Genomic DNA, 21750 nt, shown 5'->3' on the forward strand with positions numbered 1-21750 from the left:
GCACCAGGGCAGCCCCATCCATCAGTCCGCATCGGTGAATGGAGAAGCCGATGCAGCAGTGCAGGGCAGGGATGACTCCTTCCCTCTTTTCCTTTCTGCTTTTTTTCCCCCTTCTTCCCATCCCTGAGCTGGCAGGGGGAGGGAGGGAGGTGGGGGGTGCTGGGGATCTGTCTCAGCGCTTGGGGAACCAACGGTGACGGGGCCGGGGATGCTGTCCTGGGTGTTTTCTCTGCAGCCGTGGGATGAGAAACCTTGACTCTGGTGAAGGTCCTGGACCAGAGAGGTCAACCTGCTGGAAGGGAGAAGGGGGGACACGGGAGGGGATATCTGGTGGGCAGAGGGTGCTGGCAGGAGGTGGGTGCAGAGCTGGAGCAAAGCCCTGGGCTCACTGGGTGCGGGAAGGGCTGCGTGGTCGAGGGGAGCCTTTAGAGAGGTGGTTTTGTGGGTCCCCAGGACAGCCAAGAGCTGGATAGGTGCTGCAGCTTTGCTCCCAGGGGAGATGGGCAGTTGGCTGCTGAGCTGCCCCCGCAAGCTGTCTTCTTCCAAGACAAAAGGCCTGAGGAGCGGTTGCGTGGGGCCACGGTGGTGGGCAGGGGCTGGGGACTGGGTCTGTCAGGGAGGGCGAAGCTGGGCGCAGAGCGAGGATGGGTGGGAGCTAGGGGTAGCCCTTGCACCAGGATCACCTGCACAGATACCCCACGGGAGGGGGGGTGACAGCCACGCCAAGCCGCCCCTGGGAGCACACTGGCTCTGGCATGGTCCCCACTGCTGGGACCCACCGTGAAACAACCCCCATGTTCCCAGAGTGCTGCAAGGGAGCAGCGGGGATGGAGCAGGATTTTGTGATGCTGCATCCATTTTGCCTTTGAAGTCAGCTCCAGCCCAAAGTCACTTCCCAGTCCCCCAGAGTCACCCTAAAACTAAACACAGCAACTCACACAACCGAAGGATAACGCCCTTTGGCACAGACTGCCAGCCAAGGCGGTGGGCAGGGAAGGCAGCGGGCAGGGAAGCCCCCCATCCCCTGAGATTGAGCCCCTGGAGGAAACCTCAGCACCAGCTATGAATCCAAAATACTACCAAAGCCCAGTGGAATATCTTGTTGCAATGCATCCCCCACCTCCACGTTTCTTTCTGCCATTTAGGGGACGATGAAGCCAGTGCTCCCTATGCCATGCTGAGGTCGCAGTCCTGACCCCCCCCTTCTGCCCCAGGAACGTGAGGGGTTTTAGGTCTGAATAAGCAAAAAGGGACATTTTGGCCATTCCAGGGCTTTGCTGCCCCAAGATGTGTCTCTAGTTGGAAGTCTGTGGAAAGGGCCCCTTTGCTGAGGGCAGGGGACCTGGTGGGTCATGTCCCCACCACTGGGCAGTTTTTGGGGGGCTGCTGTGTTGGTGAGGATCTTACTGGTTGCAGTGGTGTATGTCTGACTTCAGGGACTTGAGCTGGTTTTCAGCTCACAGGAGCAGCCACCCATCCTTTGCCTTTGTGAAGTCCTTGCCATGGTCAGGTTCTCTTTAACAGGTGTTATTTAGCGGTGCCATTGCTCGACAAGCAGACCGGGCATTGTGGCCTGCTTCACACTTCGGCATTTCCAATTAACATGCAAAATGTCATGATCTTGAGGCAGACCTGCCTGCTTTCACCCTTGCCTGCTGATTCCTGTGAATTCTGTTCATTGGGTCCGGGGCGAGCTGAGCCGCTGGCTGCAGCCGGTGCTTCAGGAGGGCAGGAGGCTCCACCACCTCTGGTTACTGCCATCCATGGGGCAAAACCCTTATGGTGCTTGGCGAGGGGCCAGGGGGGAGGCATTTTGGAGGTGGGAGCAGTTTTGGGCTACAAGACTAAAGCGAGGATCCCTGGCAGGTTGTAACGGTGCTGCAGCCGCTCAGATCCAGCCCTATCCCAGCAGCAGGTCATGGTCTCACCGGCTTATGCAGTGCAAGGAGAGAGGAGGGTTTGGAGGTGGCCACTGGCCAAGGGCTCTCTTGGCCTGCTGTGAAGCAGGAATTATCTATAGAAACTGGAGGGAATGGGGTGTTTGACGCAAGGATTAACTCCCTGCCCTTAGGAACTGCCAGGGATCTGCACCATGTTATACGGGTCAGGTAAACAACTTATATTGCAGGGAGGCCAGATGACAGCAGAGCTGCTATTGCAGGGTCAGAGGGGAAGAAACGAAGCCAGGAAAACAAAATCACGCTGCGAGCCTCTGAGCTGTTTGCACGGAGTATTACCCATGCGCTTCCAGGTTTGTTACTCGCCCGCTCCCACACGGGAGCTGGCAGTGGCAGCCTCCCATGTCCATGGGGCTGTGCAAGGGGGGGTCTGCTGAGAAGGGTCTCCCCGGGCAGGAGCAGAGCCTCTTGCAGCCCCGACGGTGAGCCCAGGGGTTGCAGAGGGCAGCGGGCTCTCTCCTTGCACTGGCAGGAGAGCGGGCACACGCAGCTGCAGCTCCCAGGCACGGGGATGCGTGGCATCCAGCTCCTCGCAGCCCAACGCTGTAATCTCCCTGCTTTTAGGGAATTTTAAGTGACCTACTTGCAGCAGGAGTTGCATAATAGACTGGTGAATATATATAAAAAAGGCTGAAGGTTTCACCAGCCCGCAGGTTGGTTTGTATAAAAGAAGTCGTCCTTGTCCAGCCACCGCCAACCCGTGCAGAGCCCTGGCCTTCACCAGCGTTTTCTTTTCCTTCCAGAATCGCCTCCCGGGCATCAAGGTGAAATACCTGCTGGTGGTGTGGCTGGGCATCTTCGTGGGCAGCTGGGTGGCATACATGCATTACTCGTCCTACTCCGAGCTCTGCCGCGGCCACGTCTGCCGGATGATAATCGTGAGTGGTGGCCAGCAGTCTTCGTGGCTGTGCTGGTCCCAGTTTGGGGTACCGGGGTGAGCGGGGCTGCAGGAGCCCAATTTCCAGCCCCCCCAAGCCCTGTGCCGTGCCTTGCAGCCAGGCAGGCAGCGCCGGGGCAGCATCCTGCACTAGAGCTGGGCCGAGGAGCCCTCCTGGCAGCTGGTTCCCCGGCATCACGCGGAGCTCGGAGCGGGAGAGGTGACCTTATCCTGCCAGGGTGATGGCGAAACAATTTAATGAGATGTCGGAGGGAAGCAGGCCAGGCCAGGCCAGACAGACGTGGGCAGATTAATGTCTGTGGAGATGAAGTTGCAATGTCAGAGCAGGATCTGCGGGCAGGGAGAGCATCGCGCCAGCACCCCCGACCTCCCCAGAGCTATTGAAAAAAGGGGAGCAGCCAGGCCACGGGTGCCTATCTGTAACTGCTGGCATGCCCTAAAGAAAGCAGCAGCATGCACAAAGAGCAGGCCCCTCGTGAGAGCTTGGCTTGATGCGTTTTGCCCCTGCCTGGGGTTTGCGGTGGGGTGCAGCCTGCTCCCCACAGCATCCCCAGGGCTGGCAGCCAAGTGAGGCTCCTCTGGGACTGCGGTGTGAGCCCCATGGCAGGGGAGCAGGTCACCTGCCTAGCCTAGGCGAGGAGGGGGACGCCAGGCTCTGTCTGAAAATGCCTCGTTCATCAATCCTTCAGCACAGAAGGGAGGCAGGAATTGCCATAACAACAGCGACGATCGTTTAATTTGATTTTCTGCATGACTCTGACCACAGGGTCCCAGGCTCTAATTCCTGCTCTGAGCTTGGGGTTTAAAATGCCGCATCTGGCCGTTTCCCCTGTGAGCAGGTCCAAGGGTTAATTCCCATCCACGTCGGGGAAAAAAAAACCCAGGGAAAAGATGCAGTGAATTTCTGCAGCTCCTGTTTTCAGCCCTGAGGCTGTTGTGCCCTCGCTGAGAAGCTGCAGCCTCTCCTGCCCAGGGATGCCTCCAGCTCTCCCGACCCAGCCATCCTGCTTGTGGATCAGAGCCACCGTCTGTCCCTGTCTCTGCCACCGCCTGGACCGGAGCCAGCCCATTTTTACAGCAGGGGCTGCTGCTCCGCTGAGCCCATGCATCCTCATCCTCACCCAGCCCCACGCTGCCCTTTCCTCCGGCCCTGGCAGTTCCCCTAACGCCCTGGACAGCGGGAGCACTCAGGAGCAAATTCCCCTGGGGTCCCTCCAGCAGTTCGGGGAGGGGGGTCCCTGCCAGCCCAACCCCACCTTGCCCAAGGCACCCAAAGGGCCCTGCCTGCAGACGGGAGCTCTGCCCACAGCTGCCGCCCGTTTGGCTGGGGCTCAGCCCCAGCTGCTCCTACACGCTCCTCTCTCCGTGTCTCCCCCATTAAAGTCCTTGCTCTGGGGCTAGTAGAAATCTTTGGGTCTTCGAGCAGAGAAGATTTTGGGCTGGGATTTCTTTGGAAGACAGAGTGGGGAGTTTGGGGGTGCTGGAAGGGGTTGGACTCTGAGGAACTGGCACTACAGCTCCCCAACGAAAGTCTGAGCGCGCCAGGCGTTCCCGTCTCCCCCAGACACCCCAAACTGGCCGAAATGGCTGCCAAGGTGCAGATGTCGCCCGAAGGCAGCTGAATGCTGTGCTGGCATGGTCCGTGTGCCCTGCAGCTGGTGGCACCCTGCGGGCTGCCAAATCCAAGGCCAAAGTGATATGGGGGTGGTGACCCTGAGCAGCCCCTCTGTGCTTGAGGACCTTGGAATCCCAGGAAGGAAAGAAATGGTCGACAACTAGAGATACTGTTCTTGCCTCCAAGCAGCCTAGGTGGGTTTGCAATCAGATGTGCCTCTTTTAAGGGGTGTTTTTCTCTTGCATAAGAGACTCACATGAACTCAGAGGAAATGGGCTCACTGGGGACGCAGTGGCATTGATGATCTGTGCTGGGCAGAGCTTATTCACGGTAAATTGAAAAACCAAAGTGCTGGCCCCAGCCCTGCTGCAGGAACGGGGCTTGAGGAGTTTGGGCACGGCAGGTGACGGGAGCAGGGCTGGCCGCAGCATGGGAGGCTAGGGGGGGACTTGCACGCCCCCAGCGCGTGTGCTTGGGGTGCCGCAGATCATAAGCTGTGGGAATGTGCCTCGATCTGTTGGACTTCTTTGGATGAACGGGGAGCTGCCCCTGCTGAGCTTCTCTCTCTGCCTTCCCCTCTCCAGTGTGACCAGTACAAGAAAGGAATCATTTCTGGCTCCACGTGCAAAGACCTGTGTGAGGAGCGCAGCCTCCTCTTCCAGCACTGCCTCTCCTCCTCTCCCACCCAGCAGGTAGGTCTCTGCCCCGCCGGGGAAACCACTGCACAGCAGGGAATGGGTGCAAGCACCAAACCCGGGAAATGTCCTCCTCCCTGCACGTCTACTCCTCACCCCATCCCTGGCACCCATCCTGAACCAAACCAGAAACTAGTTCTCTGCACTTGCTCTTTTTTTTCTCCTGTCTTGGCCATATCCCCTCTCCTTTGCTGTAGGTTTACAGTGGGCTCTGGAGGGAGAGGGAGGTGATCATCAAATGTGGCATTGAAGAAGCCTTGAAGGCAGACAGTCACCCAGACTCTGTGCCCAAGAGGGACGTGGTCCTCTTTGACAAACCGACACGAGGGACATCAATGGATGAGTTCAAAGAAATGCTCCTCAACTTCCTGAAGGTCAGTGTGGAGGGTACCTCTGGGATCCTGTGGGCCTGGGATGCCACTCATGATTCAGAAAGACTAAATGCATCTTTCCTTCCCCTTAAACAAGAGCTCCTCTGGCTCATGCTCCCCCATCAGCTGCTGGGTGCTGGGCAGGGCTCCTTATTGTGTTCTGTAGAGCAAGTGCTGCATTAGCCGAGAAAAACCTTCATTCCCACGCAGAAATTATTTGCAAGATTTTAGTAGCAGCAACCCTGGAGGCCACTCTACCGAGGCTGTGGGTGGCATCTGTGCTGGGCAGAGCTTATTCACAAGCCCACGGGCAGCCCTGGCAGTGCTGGCACCGCTGAAGCAGTTACCCCTGTGCAGGGCTTCTGCTGCAGCGGTGGGACAGCAGCACTGCCCAGTCTTTGCTCTCAAAAGCTTGCTCCCATCTGGGTCTAGAGCAGCCCCAAAGCTGGTAAAATTCTGCTGGAGCTGAATCCATCCAACCATACACAATGGTATGACACTGAATTTGCTCGAGCATGGTGGCCGTTTCATCCTCTCCCAAGCTCAGTTCTTTGGTTCTCCAGTTCAGTTTTGTGATACGAAGCCCAGAGAGAGCTGCAAGGGTCTGATGCCACTTCTTGTTCTGTTCACAGTCCAAGCTGGGAGATCAGCCTTCTCTTGCAGCCTTGGTGAGCCGGATCATCACCACAGCAGATGTGAACCGGGATGGGAAAGTGTCTTTAGCAGAGGCCAAATCCATCTGGGCGCTACTTCAGCTCAATGAGTTTCTTCTAATGCTGTCCTTGCATGAGAAAGAGCACACGTCCAAGCTGCTGGGGCACTGCGGGGACCTCTACGTCACCGAGAAGATCCCCCACACCTCCCTCTATGGAGTGGATGTCCCCCCCTTCCTCCAGTCACTGCTGCCTTCAGTCGTCCACCAAATCATCCACCAGTGGTTTGCACCAGCGTGGCCCCGGCGGGCAAAGATCGCCATCGGCCTTCTGGAGTTCGTGGAGGAGATATTCCACGGGACCTACGGGAACTTCTACATCTGTGAGACCAGCTTTAAGAATGTGGGCTACAACGACAAATATGACTTCAAAATGGTCAACCTGAGGAAGGTGGCAACAGAGATGACAATCAGGGGTTTCCTCAAGGGACGTCACTGTGAGCAGAACGTGGACTGCACCTACGGGAAGGACTGCATGGCGACATGCGACAAACTCATGAAGCAGTGCAAAAGCGACGTGGTGCAGCCCAACCTGGCGAAGGTCTGTGGGTTGCTGCAGGACTACTTGCTGTACGGAGCACCGCTGGAGCTGAAAGAAGAGCTGCAGAAACAGCTCCGAACTTGCATGACCCTCAGTGGCCTGGCCAGCCAGATGGAAGTGCACCACTCCCTCGTGCTGAACAACCTCAAGACCTTGCTCTGGAAGAAGATTTCAAACACCAAATATTCCTAACGGGGGAAGCACGGCCCTGGAGTTTAGAATCTGCAATCTTGGAGTAAAGTCCAAGGTTTGAAGGCCTGTTTCTCCATCCTCTCCCCCACAGGAAAAAAACCCCACCCTGCACAGGGAGTTCAGCATAGCTGCAGCCCCTTCTCCTTCATGGAAAACCAAGCATCATGACTTCCACCGCCCAGCAGGATCAACGATACAGTCGGCAAGAGCGTGCTGCAGAGCTGGGACAGCAGGAGCTGGGCTGAACGGGCTTGGGGGAAGAAGATGACACGGAAAGCGATAAGGAAGCGGAGCCCAGCTGGACGCATCTAACTGTTTCTTGATTAACAGGAAAGCAGTGCAGAGCGATGAGAATGAATCATTCATGCTGTACTTGTCACATCTTTTGATGAACGTCTCTGATGTAAATAAATAGCTTTTACGTGAATCACACCAGTACATTAATAGCGAAACAGCAGCCTTTTAAGTAACCAGCTTGCTTGTGATCTAAAACGGAGAAAAAGGTAGATTTCCGTATTCAAAAATCTCTCCTTAAGTGTTTGAGTCATCTACTGTCAGATCCAGCTGTAATTTAGGAAGCAGATAAGCTGTCTTTTCCACAGTGGAGAATCCTGGCAATTCTTTCACTCCTTTTTTAAGTGCCTGACCCCAGACGGTGATGTGATGGCTTGTGTGAGGCTCCCACCCAGCTGCTCCTGTTCACAGTCTGAAATTGGCAGCACAGGCCATTCCCTCTCACGTGTTGGCTTCCGAAGCATCTAGGGCCAAGAAAAAGGGCTAAACATGAACAGTCCTGACCGGTTAACGTTTGTGTTCCGTGTGGTACTTCCCACAATACTTAGAGCAGGGATAAGCCAACCTCTCAGTTTAATTCTCCTAAAACTAAGCTGGGTTTGCACTGCCGAGGTTAAAGATTAATACCAGAATAATCCAGTGCTTCTCTCATTATTAAAATGAATTTCCAGGCAAGCTTTCAGCTGGTTTCAAGACATTTGTTTGACTGTGTAAATACTACCAGGTCTCCAAATATAGTCCGTTCCCTTTAAATACTCAATTATAGCAACCTTTTAAAACTATGGGTAGAGTATGTAAACTACCCTGAGCTTGCTGTGTTCCCAGCACAATTGTATTCCTGCTGATGGACCGTATGCCAGTGCTCTTGCCAACAATTGCTTAGTGAAGTGGAGCGTGTATCTGAAGTACAATCACCAAGAAAAAAATACATCTGGCAGTATATATAGCCTGTGAAGGCAATCGGTGGTGTCATGGCTGCAAATTTATGAGGCCTTTGGAGGAGAGATACCAGTATTTCCTTCTATTAGTTCTATAGGATCATCATTACCTCTCAGTATTATTTATGGAGGAAATGTTTCAGTGTCAACAGTGCTCTAAATCTAGCAGGGAGTCAGCGTAGCTCACTTCCCGCAGAGGAGCTGGCTTCGCAACATAACTCATCTGTGGGAAGGTTGAGCATTTTTAAGGTTTCTGTGTTTGAAGGGTGGCAAGTTCCTCAGCCCCTCGAAGTCACCCTTAATTCAGTACGAGCAGTCCAGAGGTGGTCAAAGCCCCACCTCCAGGCACAGCACTGGTGTGTGCAGGTGCAGGTTCACCTGCACGGAGTGTTTGGTGGAAAGCAAAGGCAAGGACTGGAATTCAGTAATGAGGCTCCATGCAGCCACCCCAGCTCCTCGTCTATTGTCCTGCATTCCCATGGCAACCAGCTCCACTGACAAATTAATTTTCTTCTGCTATTAGAAAAAGGAACCTAACAACCATGCCATATACCCTCCTCTCTCCATTTGTAATTTACTAGTAAATTTTGTCCAGGTAAGCAGCATTCCCACCACACTTAATCCCCACTGCTCCCATCCCCAAAAGCAGTATTAGATAAAACAGCAGGTAAGCACCTAGAAGAGAGGGAAACAACCATGTTCCTTGCTTATCCACAGAATGATGTTCAAGGAGAAAGACAGCCCCTGTACTTTAAAGAACTAGCCAAACAGCTTTATTCAAACAAAGACACTTCTGACAAGAACTGTCACATTACCACATTATTAATCTGCACACCCCAGCAACAGCAGTGGACACTCCAGGCATCACTTACGACTCACACACCCCAAGAGCACCAAGTTCTGTTCATCACTAATAAAAAGCACAAGTGTTTTCAGACACGTGCTTATGGTTTACAAGCTACACTGCAATATGGGAGAAAAATGACTAAAGGCAAAGCTATTTTACACTCATGCTGTCTCCAAATTTCCCACATTAGCTGGAAAAAGAGGAAAAGCCAGAACACTGAAAGACTGACAACCTGATCTCACCAGAAGCTGCTGCTTTAGCAGCACAGGAGGTAAGCAGCAAGACTTCTACCTTTCATTGTTTAAAGTAAAAAAACCATCCCAGCTCTCATATCCACAAATAAAAGTCTTAAATCCTAAAATGGTTAAAAATTAATACTACTTGCGGTGCTACAAATACACAAACATAATTATTTCAGACTTATTGTAGGTGGCATCTTTATTTAGGTTTGTTTGGTTTTTTTTTTTTAAATCCTTCTTAACCATGTAGGGAAAACACAGATTGAAACAACAGTGCTTTTAGAATATGAGCCGAGATGACTGGGAGAAGGGCAAGATTGCAACTCCTACGGCTATGCAACAGGAGTACAGCAAAAGCAGAAGGGACACTTCGAACAGAACAGCTGTAATTTTTTTTAGACAGACAGTTGAGTACCCAGGTTACAGCAAACATTCAGAACCACAAGCTGCATCGCATGCACTTTGGCTGTAGTGTGCTTGAAACCCATGTGTGAGAAAAGATGAAGTTTCAGGAATCTTCAAATGCAGACACTGCCAACCATTTATTTTGCTGTAGCCACGTTTGCTAGAAATTCTAAAACTCAAGGCACGATCTGCAAATAAAAAAAGCCCAGTATGTTAGACAATTTCAAATGCAGCCAGCAAAAATTAGCAATAAGTGTCAATACTAGAACAGCTAATTAATCCATACCATCCAGAGTCCTGCTGTTCACTATGGTATAGTACCTGAGCTAAGGCACTACAGCTAGTTGGGACAGAGAATTGCTTTTCATTTCAGAGGCAACATTTTCAGCTAATTGAAGAATTACATCAGGTTTGTCTTGGGACCGTCCAAAGAATTTTCACAACTCAGAGGAAATAAAAAAGCTTCATAAAATGAAACCAAATTTTAGGAAAGTCATTAGCTGGGCTCAGTTATCATGATTCACAAGTAAACTTCAGAAAGCAATTTACTTCAGTCCAGAACCACAGGAACACCTTAACTCACACTAGCTGTATTCACTGTGGTCAGCAGAAGCCAAGTGTCCACAAACTTATGTGGATCAGGACCTAAAGCAGTGACAGAAGGCAGATGGCACTAATAAATGAGACTACTTTAGGAGAGGTTCTTTGCCACTACATCAGAAAGGTTTTGAAAAAAGTCTTCTGGCTAAGCACAGTGCACTCTGGCAAGTCTAGGAAAGTGATAATTTAACGACATGATAGCTGGAGCCTGCTCGTGGTTATTCTTTCACTCTTAGGGTCCCTAAAAATCAAAGGTGAGTTTGCCAACTTCAATGCAAAGGCAAACTATTAATAGTGCAGAGAAAGAAAAGCTGGGCTTATTCCAGCGTTCAAAGCCATGACATAAACCAGTTCTAAATGATGAAGGGCTAAGTTAATGTGCAGTAAGATTTTTAATTTCTCTCAAAAACACTTTAATACAAAATATTCATCTTTTCCACAGCTGGCAGCCAGGTAATTCTTTCAGTAAAGCAATATTCATAGCCTGGGATGGCTGCTCAGTCTTGGGAAGATAGTTAACAGCAAATGCTATTAGGAAAATTTTAATACCTATCCTATGCCTCACACAGTAAAGTTCTAAAGAGAGAATCATTAGGCACTCACCACCCCTACAGGACCCTTGATGCGAGTAAAGTCTGATGAAAAAACTCAAATATGTATTTCAGGGTTAAAAGAAAGTCAGGAAATTTAAATAGAAGAATCACATCTTAAGGCATGCCTCTTTGCATAACCATATCCCCAACAACCTTATTAGCATTCTTTTCCAAAGCCACTGCTGGTAGGCAGTAACTTTTCCCAATTAAATGGCTCATTTTGCAGCCAGCAGCTACCCGCTTGGTTAATGGCACCTTTGGCCCTCATAATGCCCATTTAATGAGGACATTTTCCACCATTTAGCACTGCCAGGTTTGTCAAGCTATTAGTCACTGCAAAGCCTCTCAGAGTTTCACAATACTATCTATGTGTAGCCAGAGCTTCTCTCATCACTTGTTTTAATAACACTGGCACAGCAGAGGCTCATGTGTGCCACATCACCCGAGAAAGGACAGTGACACACAAAGCTATTAGGATATACTGATACCTGTTCTCCCTAGCAGATCACTGCCTCGGGGGTCAAGTTCCTTTGCCATCATGCTAGCACATAAACACAGCGGAAACCAACTAAAAAGTCACATTGTGCTCAATTATATTTTTGCTTTTTGTCTGCTGTGTTACCAGCTAGAACATGATGCACAAGGAGGCTAGATCTTGTCTTGGAAAGAGCAGGGGAAAGCATTCCACTGCTGCACTTACTGAAAGTTAGTTTAGAAGAACTTTTAAAAAAGCACTCCACCTGAAGTAGAAGTTTGTCAGCAAAAAAGATGAAGAAATACTGAATTTTTTGTTCTTTCTGCAAGTATGCACTAGTAGCATTCTTTGTTTTATTTGTCCGTGTCCCATAAGAAGTCAGAAGGACAAGATGTACCAACCCAAGGACTTCTACCCAGACACTGACTGCTTTGGTAATGCATTGAGGTTAGGTACATTTCCAAGAAGTGACGTAATACATACCTTCAGTATTTGAAGCAAGTTCCAGAAATCAGTCCTGTTCTCAAAAGTAACTGTAAGAAGGAAAAAGACCTTCAGTTTGGGTTTTTTGGGGGAAGGAGTGTTGGGTTGGGTTTTATTTGTTTTGTTCCCCACCCCACCCCAAAACCAAGCATGATTATAAAGCTGCATTTCAGAAGATTGCTGATTGCATCTTCTGGTAAAACTTAGTCAGCACCCTTGGAAGTCAAGATGCTGTTGGCCGAGTGTTTTATTAGTGTTGGGAATAGGGTGCAATTTTCTCCACATGCTAAATCCACACCCAATTGTTTCTAGATCATGCCAATACGTTGGAAACAACAAACTCGAGTGCCTTTTTTCCCCCCCGTCTCCTCCACTCCCTGGCGTGATTCTTGGTATCTACGTAATGCTAAACCCTGCAACACTCAAGAGGTGCCCTTTCACAGACAGAACAGGCAGCCAGCAAGGATGTCTTGCAGGCTATAAAGGATTGTTGAAGGCAAAAATAGAATTCAAGAATAGAGCTGTCGCTTCTATTTGTCCTTGCAAAAACAAGGACGGACCTTCCCCTGATGCAGTTAAAATTACTCCATCTTCCGCTGATTCTCTGGAAAGAGGTACACATGGAAACGTTGTCAAGCTACTAATCTCTGAGCAGTTAACGAGTTTCGGGCACAGGAAGCCTCTTCATCTCTGACCCCTAATGATATTAACGTGTCAGGAGAGCAAATCTCCAAGGACTCAGGACTATTAGAATAAATAATGCTGGAGTTTGCCCATTCCTCCATAACAATAAAAGATATGATATGCGAGAAATCTGAATTAGCTTTTAACACAGTGTGTCAGTAAACCATAAAAGTTTCACTTCTAAAACATAGAACATGGCAGCAGAAAAATCAGTCACATCTCTTATCTGTCACATAAACAAGGTATTCATTAAGAGAATGACTGTCTGCCACACTGAAGGACAGGGCTAGCTTCTGTACCCTGTCCCTCCACTGCTGTGCATCCTTCATGATTTAAGATTAACATTAAAGGAAAAAAACCAGGAAAAGCAAGAAATAATTGTCAGGTTGTTCATCATTCCTGAGTGCTCACAGGTTTCAGAGCACTAGCAAAGACATTGCCTTTTCTTCTCTGCCACCTAATGACACAAACATGGCACTACAGCCACATCTGCAACACGACTTGGGGCATGGAGCTATTTAACAGGGGAACTTGCATCCGCTGCTGCTCACCTCAGGTCTTTGAGAAGACCTCCTCGATCCGCCGTGTCACATGGCTTTCTCTGAAAAAGAAGTGGAAGATACATACACCATTTATTTTATATATTTAGACATGCTTCAAAGCCTAGTTATATGCTTATTGTTTCACTGACAACAGAAATTTGAAAGGCCCAGTATGAGAGGGAAGGTAAAGAAATAAATGCGTAGCACAGGCATATTTTTACTTTCAGAGAGGAATACGGTCAGGGCTGGCAGCATGCAACTCCCAGGATGTGCTCCCAGTGACATCACCAACTTGCCATGTGGCTTTAGACAGATCACTTCAACTCATTCTGTTGTAATACAAGTCTATGTACCAAGAGGATCCTACCGTTTTCAAGGCTAAATAATCAGAAAGCCATGCACAGCCTTTCTGCTGCACAGCCACTACAGATCAAACAGAACACCTTTCCGTTCTATTACGTACAGCCCCACATTTAAGGCAATTTAAAAAAAAATAATAGGGAAGGCTTAGTTTCTCAGGAGTCTCCTATTAACCACCCTATTTATAAATTATGTCAGGCTATCAATCACTCTGAATGCTCACGGGTTTCAGAACAAACGAGCGTAGAATATAGCCTGTCTCTCTCTGCCACCTAATGACACAAAGATGCCACAGCAGCCACCTTTGCAACGCCTGTGGCAGATTGAAAAAAAGCCCACAAAGACTGAAAAAGGTGATAGTTAAAAGGTATTTATAAGAACAAGATTGTATCACCTACTCAGAGAGTAGTATTACAAAGGTATTTGGTGCACGTGTAGATAGTCAATGTAACACACCTCTTAAGAGAGCTACCAAGGTGGCTGAAGCTTACTTGGACAGCCTCTGTGTTAAGCACCACTTACCCTTCATTTTTCAAGGCACAGAATCTTTTTTCACGTCACCCTTTGTCTTCTGCCAGGCTGAAGAGAGACAAATAAGAAGAAAGGAAGAATGCAGTTAATAACAAGTGCTCAGCTGATTGTGTAACAAGCTTCTTTGTGAACTGCACCACTTCACAGAAAACCGTAAGATTAAAATATAAGAAAAAAAAAATTTGCTTAATATTTTCACTTTAGTTACTCAAACATTTCCCTCGAAACCTGGAAAGGTGGCAGCCCTCTATTTTCTCCCCTCCTTCACTGGAAGCACATCCCTTTGCCTTATTCACCTTAATCCTAGTACCTTCCTATACATCAGTTTATAACATACACTGAACATCGCAGTGCCTGAAGGAAACTGAGCACCAGACGGGGCCCAGGGGACCTACGGGTCTCTCCCTGACCGTCTCCAGCCATGTGGCTGTGCGGGGCACGTTTTGTCCCGTCTGAGGCCCAGAAACCTGGGGAGGGGGAGCAGGCAAGACTGGGGACTAAAGCCCTATTTTCCTGGGGGGGTCACCCAGATCAGTAAGACCAGCAGCTCACACGCAGGCAGCCCACCCAGCTGGACACAGGAACCACCCGTACCTCCACTCACACCTTCCTCCTCCTCCTGCACAGCGGAGGGGGGGGGGTCCTGCCGGTCCGCAGCCATGTCCTCACGCCGCACCTTTCCCTCGTTCAGCGACGGGGGAGAAGAAGCGAAGAGGAACCGGCCGCCGCCGCCTTCAAGAAACTTCGCTGCAACATGGCGCGGGAAGGAGGACCTGGGGAGAGCAGCCGGCGGTCAGTGCGGCAGGAGCCCTGCCCAGAAGGGGCCTACCTCGGCCGGTACCGGCTTCCCGCACCCGAGGCCTGCCCCGTCGGCCCAAGCCTCCGCGCTTGAGGGGGCGAAAGCATCTCCCCAACCCCCGGGCGGTTGCGGCCTCCCCCACCGGAGGGGAACCAGAGACCCTCCCGTCACCCAGCCGGGACGGAGCGGAACCGAGGGAGAGGCCAGCCCCGCTCCCCGCAGAGAGACCCGCCGCCGCCTCTCCCCACCCGGCCGGGCGCCCAGCCGAAAGGGCGGCCTCTTCCCCGCCTTCCGCTTATATACGGCGGGCGGGCGGAAGCGCCGCGGCGACAATCCGCGCAGCGCCTCGGCTCCCGGCGAGCTCCCCCTGTTGGGTGGGAGGACGCAGAGCAGGGAGCGGCCAGTGCCGGGACCGGGGATCGGGACCCGCACCGGGACCGGGACCCCTGGCCCAGAGCTCTTCCCCACGCTGGGCCTGACCCCCAACGCTGCAGGACTGCCCTGAGCCCTCCTCCAGAGACACAAGGTGTGTTAGGGGCTGGATTTCCCTTTTCTCACTGCACCCTGTGGTCCCCTACGCCCCACGGTGACAGCAGAGGTTGGACGCTGGGACAAAACAGGGACCCTCCAACCCCGTGACCCACCGGCACTGGCGAGCCTCGCATCCCCCCACACCATCCTGGTCTGCAAGGCTCTGAGGGTCCCCAGCCTGGGGACACCCTTCACCCCCCCATCCCATCACTGTAAACATTTACCAGAGACTCCCCCGTACCTTCCCATTTCACAAGGGAAGAAAGAAAAAAGGATCACAGGGGCCTTTATTTGTCAAGAAGAAGCGTGAGATACAAGCAGTTTCACGTGAGGTCACAGCTCGGGAATTGGAAGGCCACAGGACCAAGGCACCTCCTTGCAACAGGGATAAACACAAGGACAGGAGCCGGGTCTGGCCTGGCTCCGTCTCCCCTTGCATCGCTCCGGACAATTTGTATTTTGAGCTAGACACCCACCGCAGCTGAGACCGCCGCGGGATCTCTGTGCTGCAGCAGAGCTGGTGGGGGTCCCTTCCACAACCAGCCCAGCTCTGCCAAAAGCTGGTGCTCTTGGTGCAGGGTCAGTCCCGCAGCGCCCGCGGGAGCGAAGCAGGACACCCATCACCAAGCTGCTGGGCATGGCCGAGCCTGTCTCTAGGGCTCTAATTGCCCTCCGCTTTGCTCCGCAGCTCGCTGAAGACCTCACTCTGCCTCCTCTTGTCCTTGGCGCGGATGATGGTCATCCTGAAGAGCTTGCAGTAGAGCTCCATGGCAGTGGGGCTGTCGTCGTTCCCAGGGATGGGGTAGGTGATCAAACAGGGGTTGCAGTTCGTGTCCACCACCCCCACCGTGGGGATGTTCATCTTGGCGGCATCCCGGATGGCCACGTGGGGCTCAAAGACGTTGTTGAGGCTGTTGAGGAAGATGAGGAGGTCGGGCAGGCGGACGCCGGGCCCGAACTGGATGTGAGCGTTGGTGAGCAGGCCACCCTGCCAGTAACGAGTGTGGGCGTACTCTCCGCACTCCCGCGCTGTGCTCTCGATCAGGTGGCAGAACTGGCGTTTGCGGCTGATGAAGAGGATGATGCCCTTGCGGTAGGCGATGTGGGCGGTGAAGTTGAGGGCCAGCTGGAGGTGCTGCATCGTTTGATCCAAGTCGATGATGTCCTGATCCAGGCGGCAGCCGAAGATGTAGGGCTCCATGAACCTGCAGTGGTAGAGGGAGGGCGACACAAGGGGACGCGGGGACAGGGTACTACAGGCATCGAGCAGTGTTTCTGAACGTGGCGTGGCCCCACCGAACCCTTCCCACACTCCAACTCCCAGCCGATTCCAGAGGTGCTCTCTGCAGAGAACCCTTGTGCACAGCATCTGTCCTACCTGGCCTCAGGGGGCTGCAGGTCTCACGCCCCGCTCAGTGCCCACCTGAGCAGGGTCCCTGTACTTTTGCAGGGCAGTAACTGTGCCCAGGCAGAAATGCAGGTCTGTGTGGGCAGTTCCAGACCCAGACCCATCTAGTGCAGCCCCCAAAGGCTGACACGGCCTAGGGAAACACTCCTGATGTCAACAAGCGCTGGATCGCGAAACAGGGTCACTCACCTATGCCGACATCCCTTTTTGTGCCCCAAGTGCACCCGAGCATCAAAGAGATCTTTCAGTGAGAAGAGCTCCTTCACGTTGAAGAAGTCGGGGTGGCTGAGAGGCTCGGACAGCAGCTTGTCATCCACAGCTAAGAGAAGGAGAGAAAAAAAAATAAAATAAATCATTGTCTCCTCTTGTTGCGTTTGCAGGGGATGAGCCGGGACTGGAGAACGAACCCTGATGCGCCCACGGCCACTTGACTGCAACAAGGGCCTGGCGATACCAGCAAGGACACCGCTCACCGCCCGGCCCCAGGTTTCGGGGGTGCAGGGGCCCGCCTCGGGGGACCCCCCCCCCCCCTTTTTCCCCGGGGAAGGGGCCGGTGCGCGGCAGCACTTACCGCGGGGCTGGGCCGCCACCGCCGCCGGGGCCGGTACGCTGCTGTAGAGCCGTGGGGCTGCTGCGGGGAGAGAAACACGGCAGGGGGGTCACACGGGGAAGGGGGGGGGGGGTGTCACACGGGCGGGTCGGGCTAGGAAGGGAAAGACCCGCTCACCTGCCCGCAGGAGCCGCGGCACCGCCATGCTCGGTGCCCGGCGGCCGCAGGGCGAGCAGGAGGGGGAGGAGGAGGAAGGTCAAGCGGCGCCTTCCGTTTCCTGAGCGGCGGAGCGGGGGCCGGGCCCGGCCCGTGTGCCCTCCTCCCCGGGGCGGGGACGGGGTTCGGTGCGCGGAGCGATCGGTGCCCGCCCGCAGCGTCACGTCGCCGGGCAACGAGCGGCCCCGTCCCGTTCCCCATGTCCCGCCCGGCGACGGCGGCGGCGGCGGGCAGCCCCGGTCCCCGCACCAGCGACTTCTACCGCACCAGCCCCGGCCTGCCCGGCCGCTTCCAGCAGCCCGCCTGCTTCCGTGGCTACGGGTGAGCGCGGACCCCGCGGAGGTGTTTTTCCAACACCGCCCCCCCTCCCTCGGCACCCCCGGTCCCATCTCTGCTCTCTTCCCGCAGGCAGCCGGAGCCTCACCCCCGGTACCGGACCGCCAACCGGGTCTACGGCAGCAAAGCCCCCACGGTGCACGAGGTGCCGGTAGGTAGGGGTGTGGGGTGAGGGAGAGGACCCCTCCCCTGCCCCGGGCTCAGCCGGGGGTTTGGGGGACAGCGCCTCAAAGTTTTGGCCTCTGCACCATCCCCTGGCAACAACGCCCCCCCGGAGCAGATGAAGTGCCATCATCGTTGCATCCAAACTTCTGCGCGTGGCAGGTGCTACCCATGTTGGCGTTTAACAACATCTTCCTCCCCTTTTCTCGCTCTCGCAGACCTCCTTCCACGTCACCTCGCACGCGTTTTCGAATACTCTGGCACAGGGTGGCCTGTACAGAAATAACGGGCTCAACACCTCCCTGGAGAAGAGCCACGTCACCGGCCCAGACAACTTCATCACCACCTACGACCACCTCAACTTCCATCCCAGCTACAACCCAAGCGGCCCGTCGCACTGTTAGATCTGCAGCAGTACCAACGACAGCACGAGGCCGCTGCGATATACTGCTGGCTGCCCAGATCAAAACCAAAACCAACCAAACAAAACCACGAGCAAGCAAACAACGCTGCTGACCTTACCCTACATCTGTTGCTAAGCCTCATCTGAAAGCATGACAGCAGGCACTACACCATTGCACCGTAGCTGCTAAATGGCTATTTCATCAAGAATAAGGCAGGTTTCCATTACGCTCGTGCCCTGTGCCATCAGGCTGGGACAGGGCACTCTTGTTAGAGCCCTTGGCTTCAGGTCACCTCTCCTGAACGCAGACTTGGGATGTCACAGTTGTTATCACTGAGGAGAGTAAAACCGTAGAGACCATCAGGAAAAGAATTCACGTGGCCCACTAATTGGCAGCAGATTAACACACGTGCTTCACACTATTAACCATGTAAGTCACGATTTAATGAGAAGTTTTCTCCTGAACACAGGGGAAAAAAAATCTTTCACCTTGGTAATGCGAGACTTGCTATTACAATGTGATGAACAGCTACAAAATTAGCAGGTTAAAGGTAGCAGTACATTTCTAATACCCCCCCTGCCCAACCCAAACCGTTATATGTTTCTGGGTTTTTTGTTTTTTGAAACAGGACTTTCACCAAGTTAAGGTCACAAATTTAGCTTTGGGGGAAAAGCAGTTTAAGACTGATTAAATGTCAGTTGAATAGCTCATACGAACCATTTTACTTGATTTATAAGCAGCATATAGTTATAAACACTAGAACAATACACGTTACATATATATGTATGTTCCCTTAACCTCTTCTCTGTCACTAATGATCCTTTAAACTCTTGGCTCATGTACCACGTATTAAAATTTACAATTTCTAAACTGTTTCTGTACTATTTAATGAATAACCAATGCATGTTTTCCAGCCTTTGGATTTCTTGTTGAAAACATGTTCATCTCTTTTACCTCTCAAATATACATGTTTTAAGAAATTATTCAAATAAAGACAACTAATCAAAAAGAAAATGTATTCTTAAGTTTTATTGTAACAACTGTAGTTACACAGCCAGTGAAACTGCATCGTTTAGACAGTAAAGTAACTGCTTAAAAACTAGTCTTGAAGAGAAACTAGTCTGCCTGTTTATGGATAAGAAATGGTCCTACCTTACAGGTATAACATAGTGATAGCATACATTAAAATGAGCATAATACTATCCTAGCTGTTTGCTAAGAAAATAAAAAATGAGTGTAATAGTATGTCCAAGTACCCCTGCAAATGATATTCTTCATGTTAGAAATATTCCCTGTTTGTGTCATTTTTATATAGTCTTATAAACTGCACAGGAAGCATGACGACGATATATTTAAACATACTTCCAAGGTAGAGGTGTTCTGTTTAGTTAATAATGTCACGAAGCAAAAATCTCAAGTCCAAAACTGAGCAGGCCTGTACTTGTGCTTTTTCTAAATATTCAAACCCCAGCGTAGCTACATGTTCCTGGCCTCCCCCCCAAGATTTCAATCACGCCTACCAAACAATTCCAGTTTTCACTGCAATGCATTTGGTTATCTCAAACAGAAGAATAGCTGCCTAAATTCACCTTTGCTGAAAACACACCAATACACTGTAACAAGTAAATATACAAAGCAGAAATGGGCCTGAAAAGTTAACTTTTTTTAATATTTAACATAAGAAAATAAATAAGCAACCCACTATCATTCACTGTTATTCTTCTATTAGACTCTACACAATACCTTGAGCTTCTCATAACTTCCCTCTCTTCTCCTGAAATGAAAAATAACATCAAGAGCTGAATTAATATAAATAGTTGTGACAATTTTACATATTTTTATCCACAGATTTTTCTGCAGGTGGAATAATTCAGGGATAAGACTGCCTCTTAAAAATAGAAATTTAGTGGCTTTTGTCACGTATTTTCCTCCTGTTTTCATACTTCATCTAAAAACACCCACCTCTTTTCTTCCTTGCCTTAATTTCTTCCCTTTTTGTTTTATTCTTGAACTTAAAACCAGTTCCCTTGAACAGTTTTGCATGCAGCGCACCTTACGTTACCTTCATATAGACTGTGTCCTGAGATACTGTACAAATTCAAAATACGATCCTAAAGATGGCATGTTTTACTGCAGAGAATCTATCTGAAACAGTCTCTTTCTACTCTGTATTTTGAAAACAAGATTTCCACATTTGCAGATAAAATTATGTGAGGCTGTACTATCAAACCGAGAGAAACTGCAGTTCTTAAAGGTTTGTAAAATTAAAAGGCATATACATTAATAAACGAAATGGGGGCAGAGATGGTGGGTTCCTTCCTTATATAAAAAGCAGCTACACATTGAAACACATGTTCCTAAAATAGCAGCAAAAAACTGTTTATAAAAAATTAAGGTAGTCCTTGTGGTCCCCTGAGGATCCTTGAAGATTGCCCTTCCTGAAGCACAGAAGAATAGTCACTGTGATAAAAACAAAACAATACACCTATTTTCAAAGTCCTGAGCGAGCACAGAGTTGTCTGAGAATTCTGGTATTGTAGTCAGGATGCTGTAACTAACAAGTAACCATAATAAAATATACTGAGTAGTTCAGTAACTTAACATCCAAATTAGCAAGTCCTGTGCTCTTACTGAAAAAGAAAAAAAAAAAATCACTGTGCATTTTTTAAAAATATAAACCAGCACTCATTAAAAAAAGTAACTTCTTTACATGCTTGAGCAGACTTGAGTTCATGGTTCCGTGCATGTATCTACTGCAATAGATAAAGGATCAAGTTAATGCCCCAGGAGGGTTGAAATAATGGAAAAAGGAGCTTGTTCTGGGCACTTAACAGAGCTATCACTGGAGTGCTGAAAAGGGCCAGGAAGGGCCTATAGTCCGTGCCTGCTCTACGTTTGGCTGCCTGTTATGATCAGTATCAATAGGAAGAAAAAAAAAAATGCTTTTGGTACTGCATGAATCAAGATTCAACCTCAAGAGATTTGTACTGCAGTCCCAAACTTGGTACCACATGCCTGGGACTCTTGCTCATTAATTTATTCTCACTCAATACAATCTTTCTACTCCTCAGCTGTTCAACCGTTAATCCGTAATGTGTAAGAGCGATTTCTTATTCCTCCAAGACACCAGACTTCTCTTTTTTTGAATGAGTGATGAGAACTGTACCCAGAATGACCATACTGCCAGCAGAGCTATGGCACTTTCCTTATGGCTGTGGCACCAATTCCAGAGATGTTCGTTGACACTAAACTATTTAAGTTACATCCCCTGTGGGTGCTCGCTCCTCCTTGGCAAGTCAGCAATTCTCATGGGACAAAGTATGGAAAAATTACTTGCTGACACCAAAGACAACTGGAAGGACTTGGAGATA

At 50.7% G+C, this 21750-nt stretch overlaps 3 protein-coding genes and 1 long non-coding RNA gene across 4 annotated transcripts in view; 2 read left to right on the top strand and 2 right to left on the bottom strand.

The window, feature by feature from the left end:
- The window catches only part of FAM69B (family with sequence similarity 69, member B), a 10354-nt gene extending 2952 nt beyond the window's left edge, over positions 1-7402 (top strand). Inside the window, exons 2-6 of the mRNA XM_010571099.1 lie at positions 284-354; positions 2702-2836; positions 5056-5163; positions 5364-5540; positions 6170-7402. Coding sequence (XP_010569401.1) covers positions 284-354; positions 2702-2836; positions 5056-5163; positions 5364-5540; positions 6170-6982 — 1304 coding nt within the window. The 3' untranslated portion in view covers positions 6983-7402. The remainder of the gene's footprint in view (positions 1-283; positions 355-2701; positions 2837-5055; positions 5164-5363; positions 5541-6169) is intronic.
- A 2121-nt stretch (positions 7403-9523) lies between these two features.
- Positions 9524-15060, bottom strand: LOC104833849. Its single transcript, XR_774569.1, has 6 exons — positions 15021-15060; positions 14568-14746; positions 13965-14021; positions 13092-13141; positions 11857-11906; positions 9524-9893 (listed from the first exon to the last, which is right to left on the bottom strand). It is a non-coding gene; the product is annotated as an uncharacterized LOC104833849 (long non-coding RNA).
- A 690-nt stretch (positions 15061-15750) lies between these two features.
- On the bottom strand, positions 15751-17466 carry MRPS2 (mitochondrial ribosomal protein S2). The gene is made up of 4 exons (XM_010571101.1): positions 17439-17466; positions 17283-17342; positions 16901-17030; positions 15751-16508 (listed from the first exon to the last, which is right to left on the bottom strand). Exons 1-4 carry the CDS (start codon positions 17464-17466, stop codon positions 15965-15967), a joined length of 762 nt encoding a protein of 253 aa, XP_010569403.1. The 3' UTR covers positions 15751-15964.
- A 210-nt stretch (positions 17467-17676) lies between these two features.
- Positions 17677-18379, top strand: LOC104834020 (chromosome unknown open reading frame, human C9orf116). Its single transcript, XM_010571102.1, has 3 exons — positions 17677-17798; positions 17886-17964; positions 18194-18379. Exons 1-3 carry the CDS (start codon positions 17677-17679, stop codon positions 18377-18379), a joined length of 387 nt encoding a protein of 128 aa, XP_010569404.1.
- The last annotated feature ends 3371 nt before the right edge of the window (positions 18380-21750 follow it).

Source organism: Haliaeetus leucocephalus, unplaced genomic scaffold, assembly GCF_000737465.1.
Source record: "Haliaeetus leucocephalus isolate CR32 unplaced genomic scaffold, Haliaeetus_leucocephalus-4.0 Scaffold306, whole genome shotgun sequence".
Classification (NCBI taxonomy): domain Eukaryota; kingdom Metazoa; phylum Chordata; class Aves; order Accipitriformes; family Accipitridae; genus Haliaeetus; species Haliaeetus leucocephalus.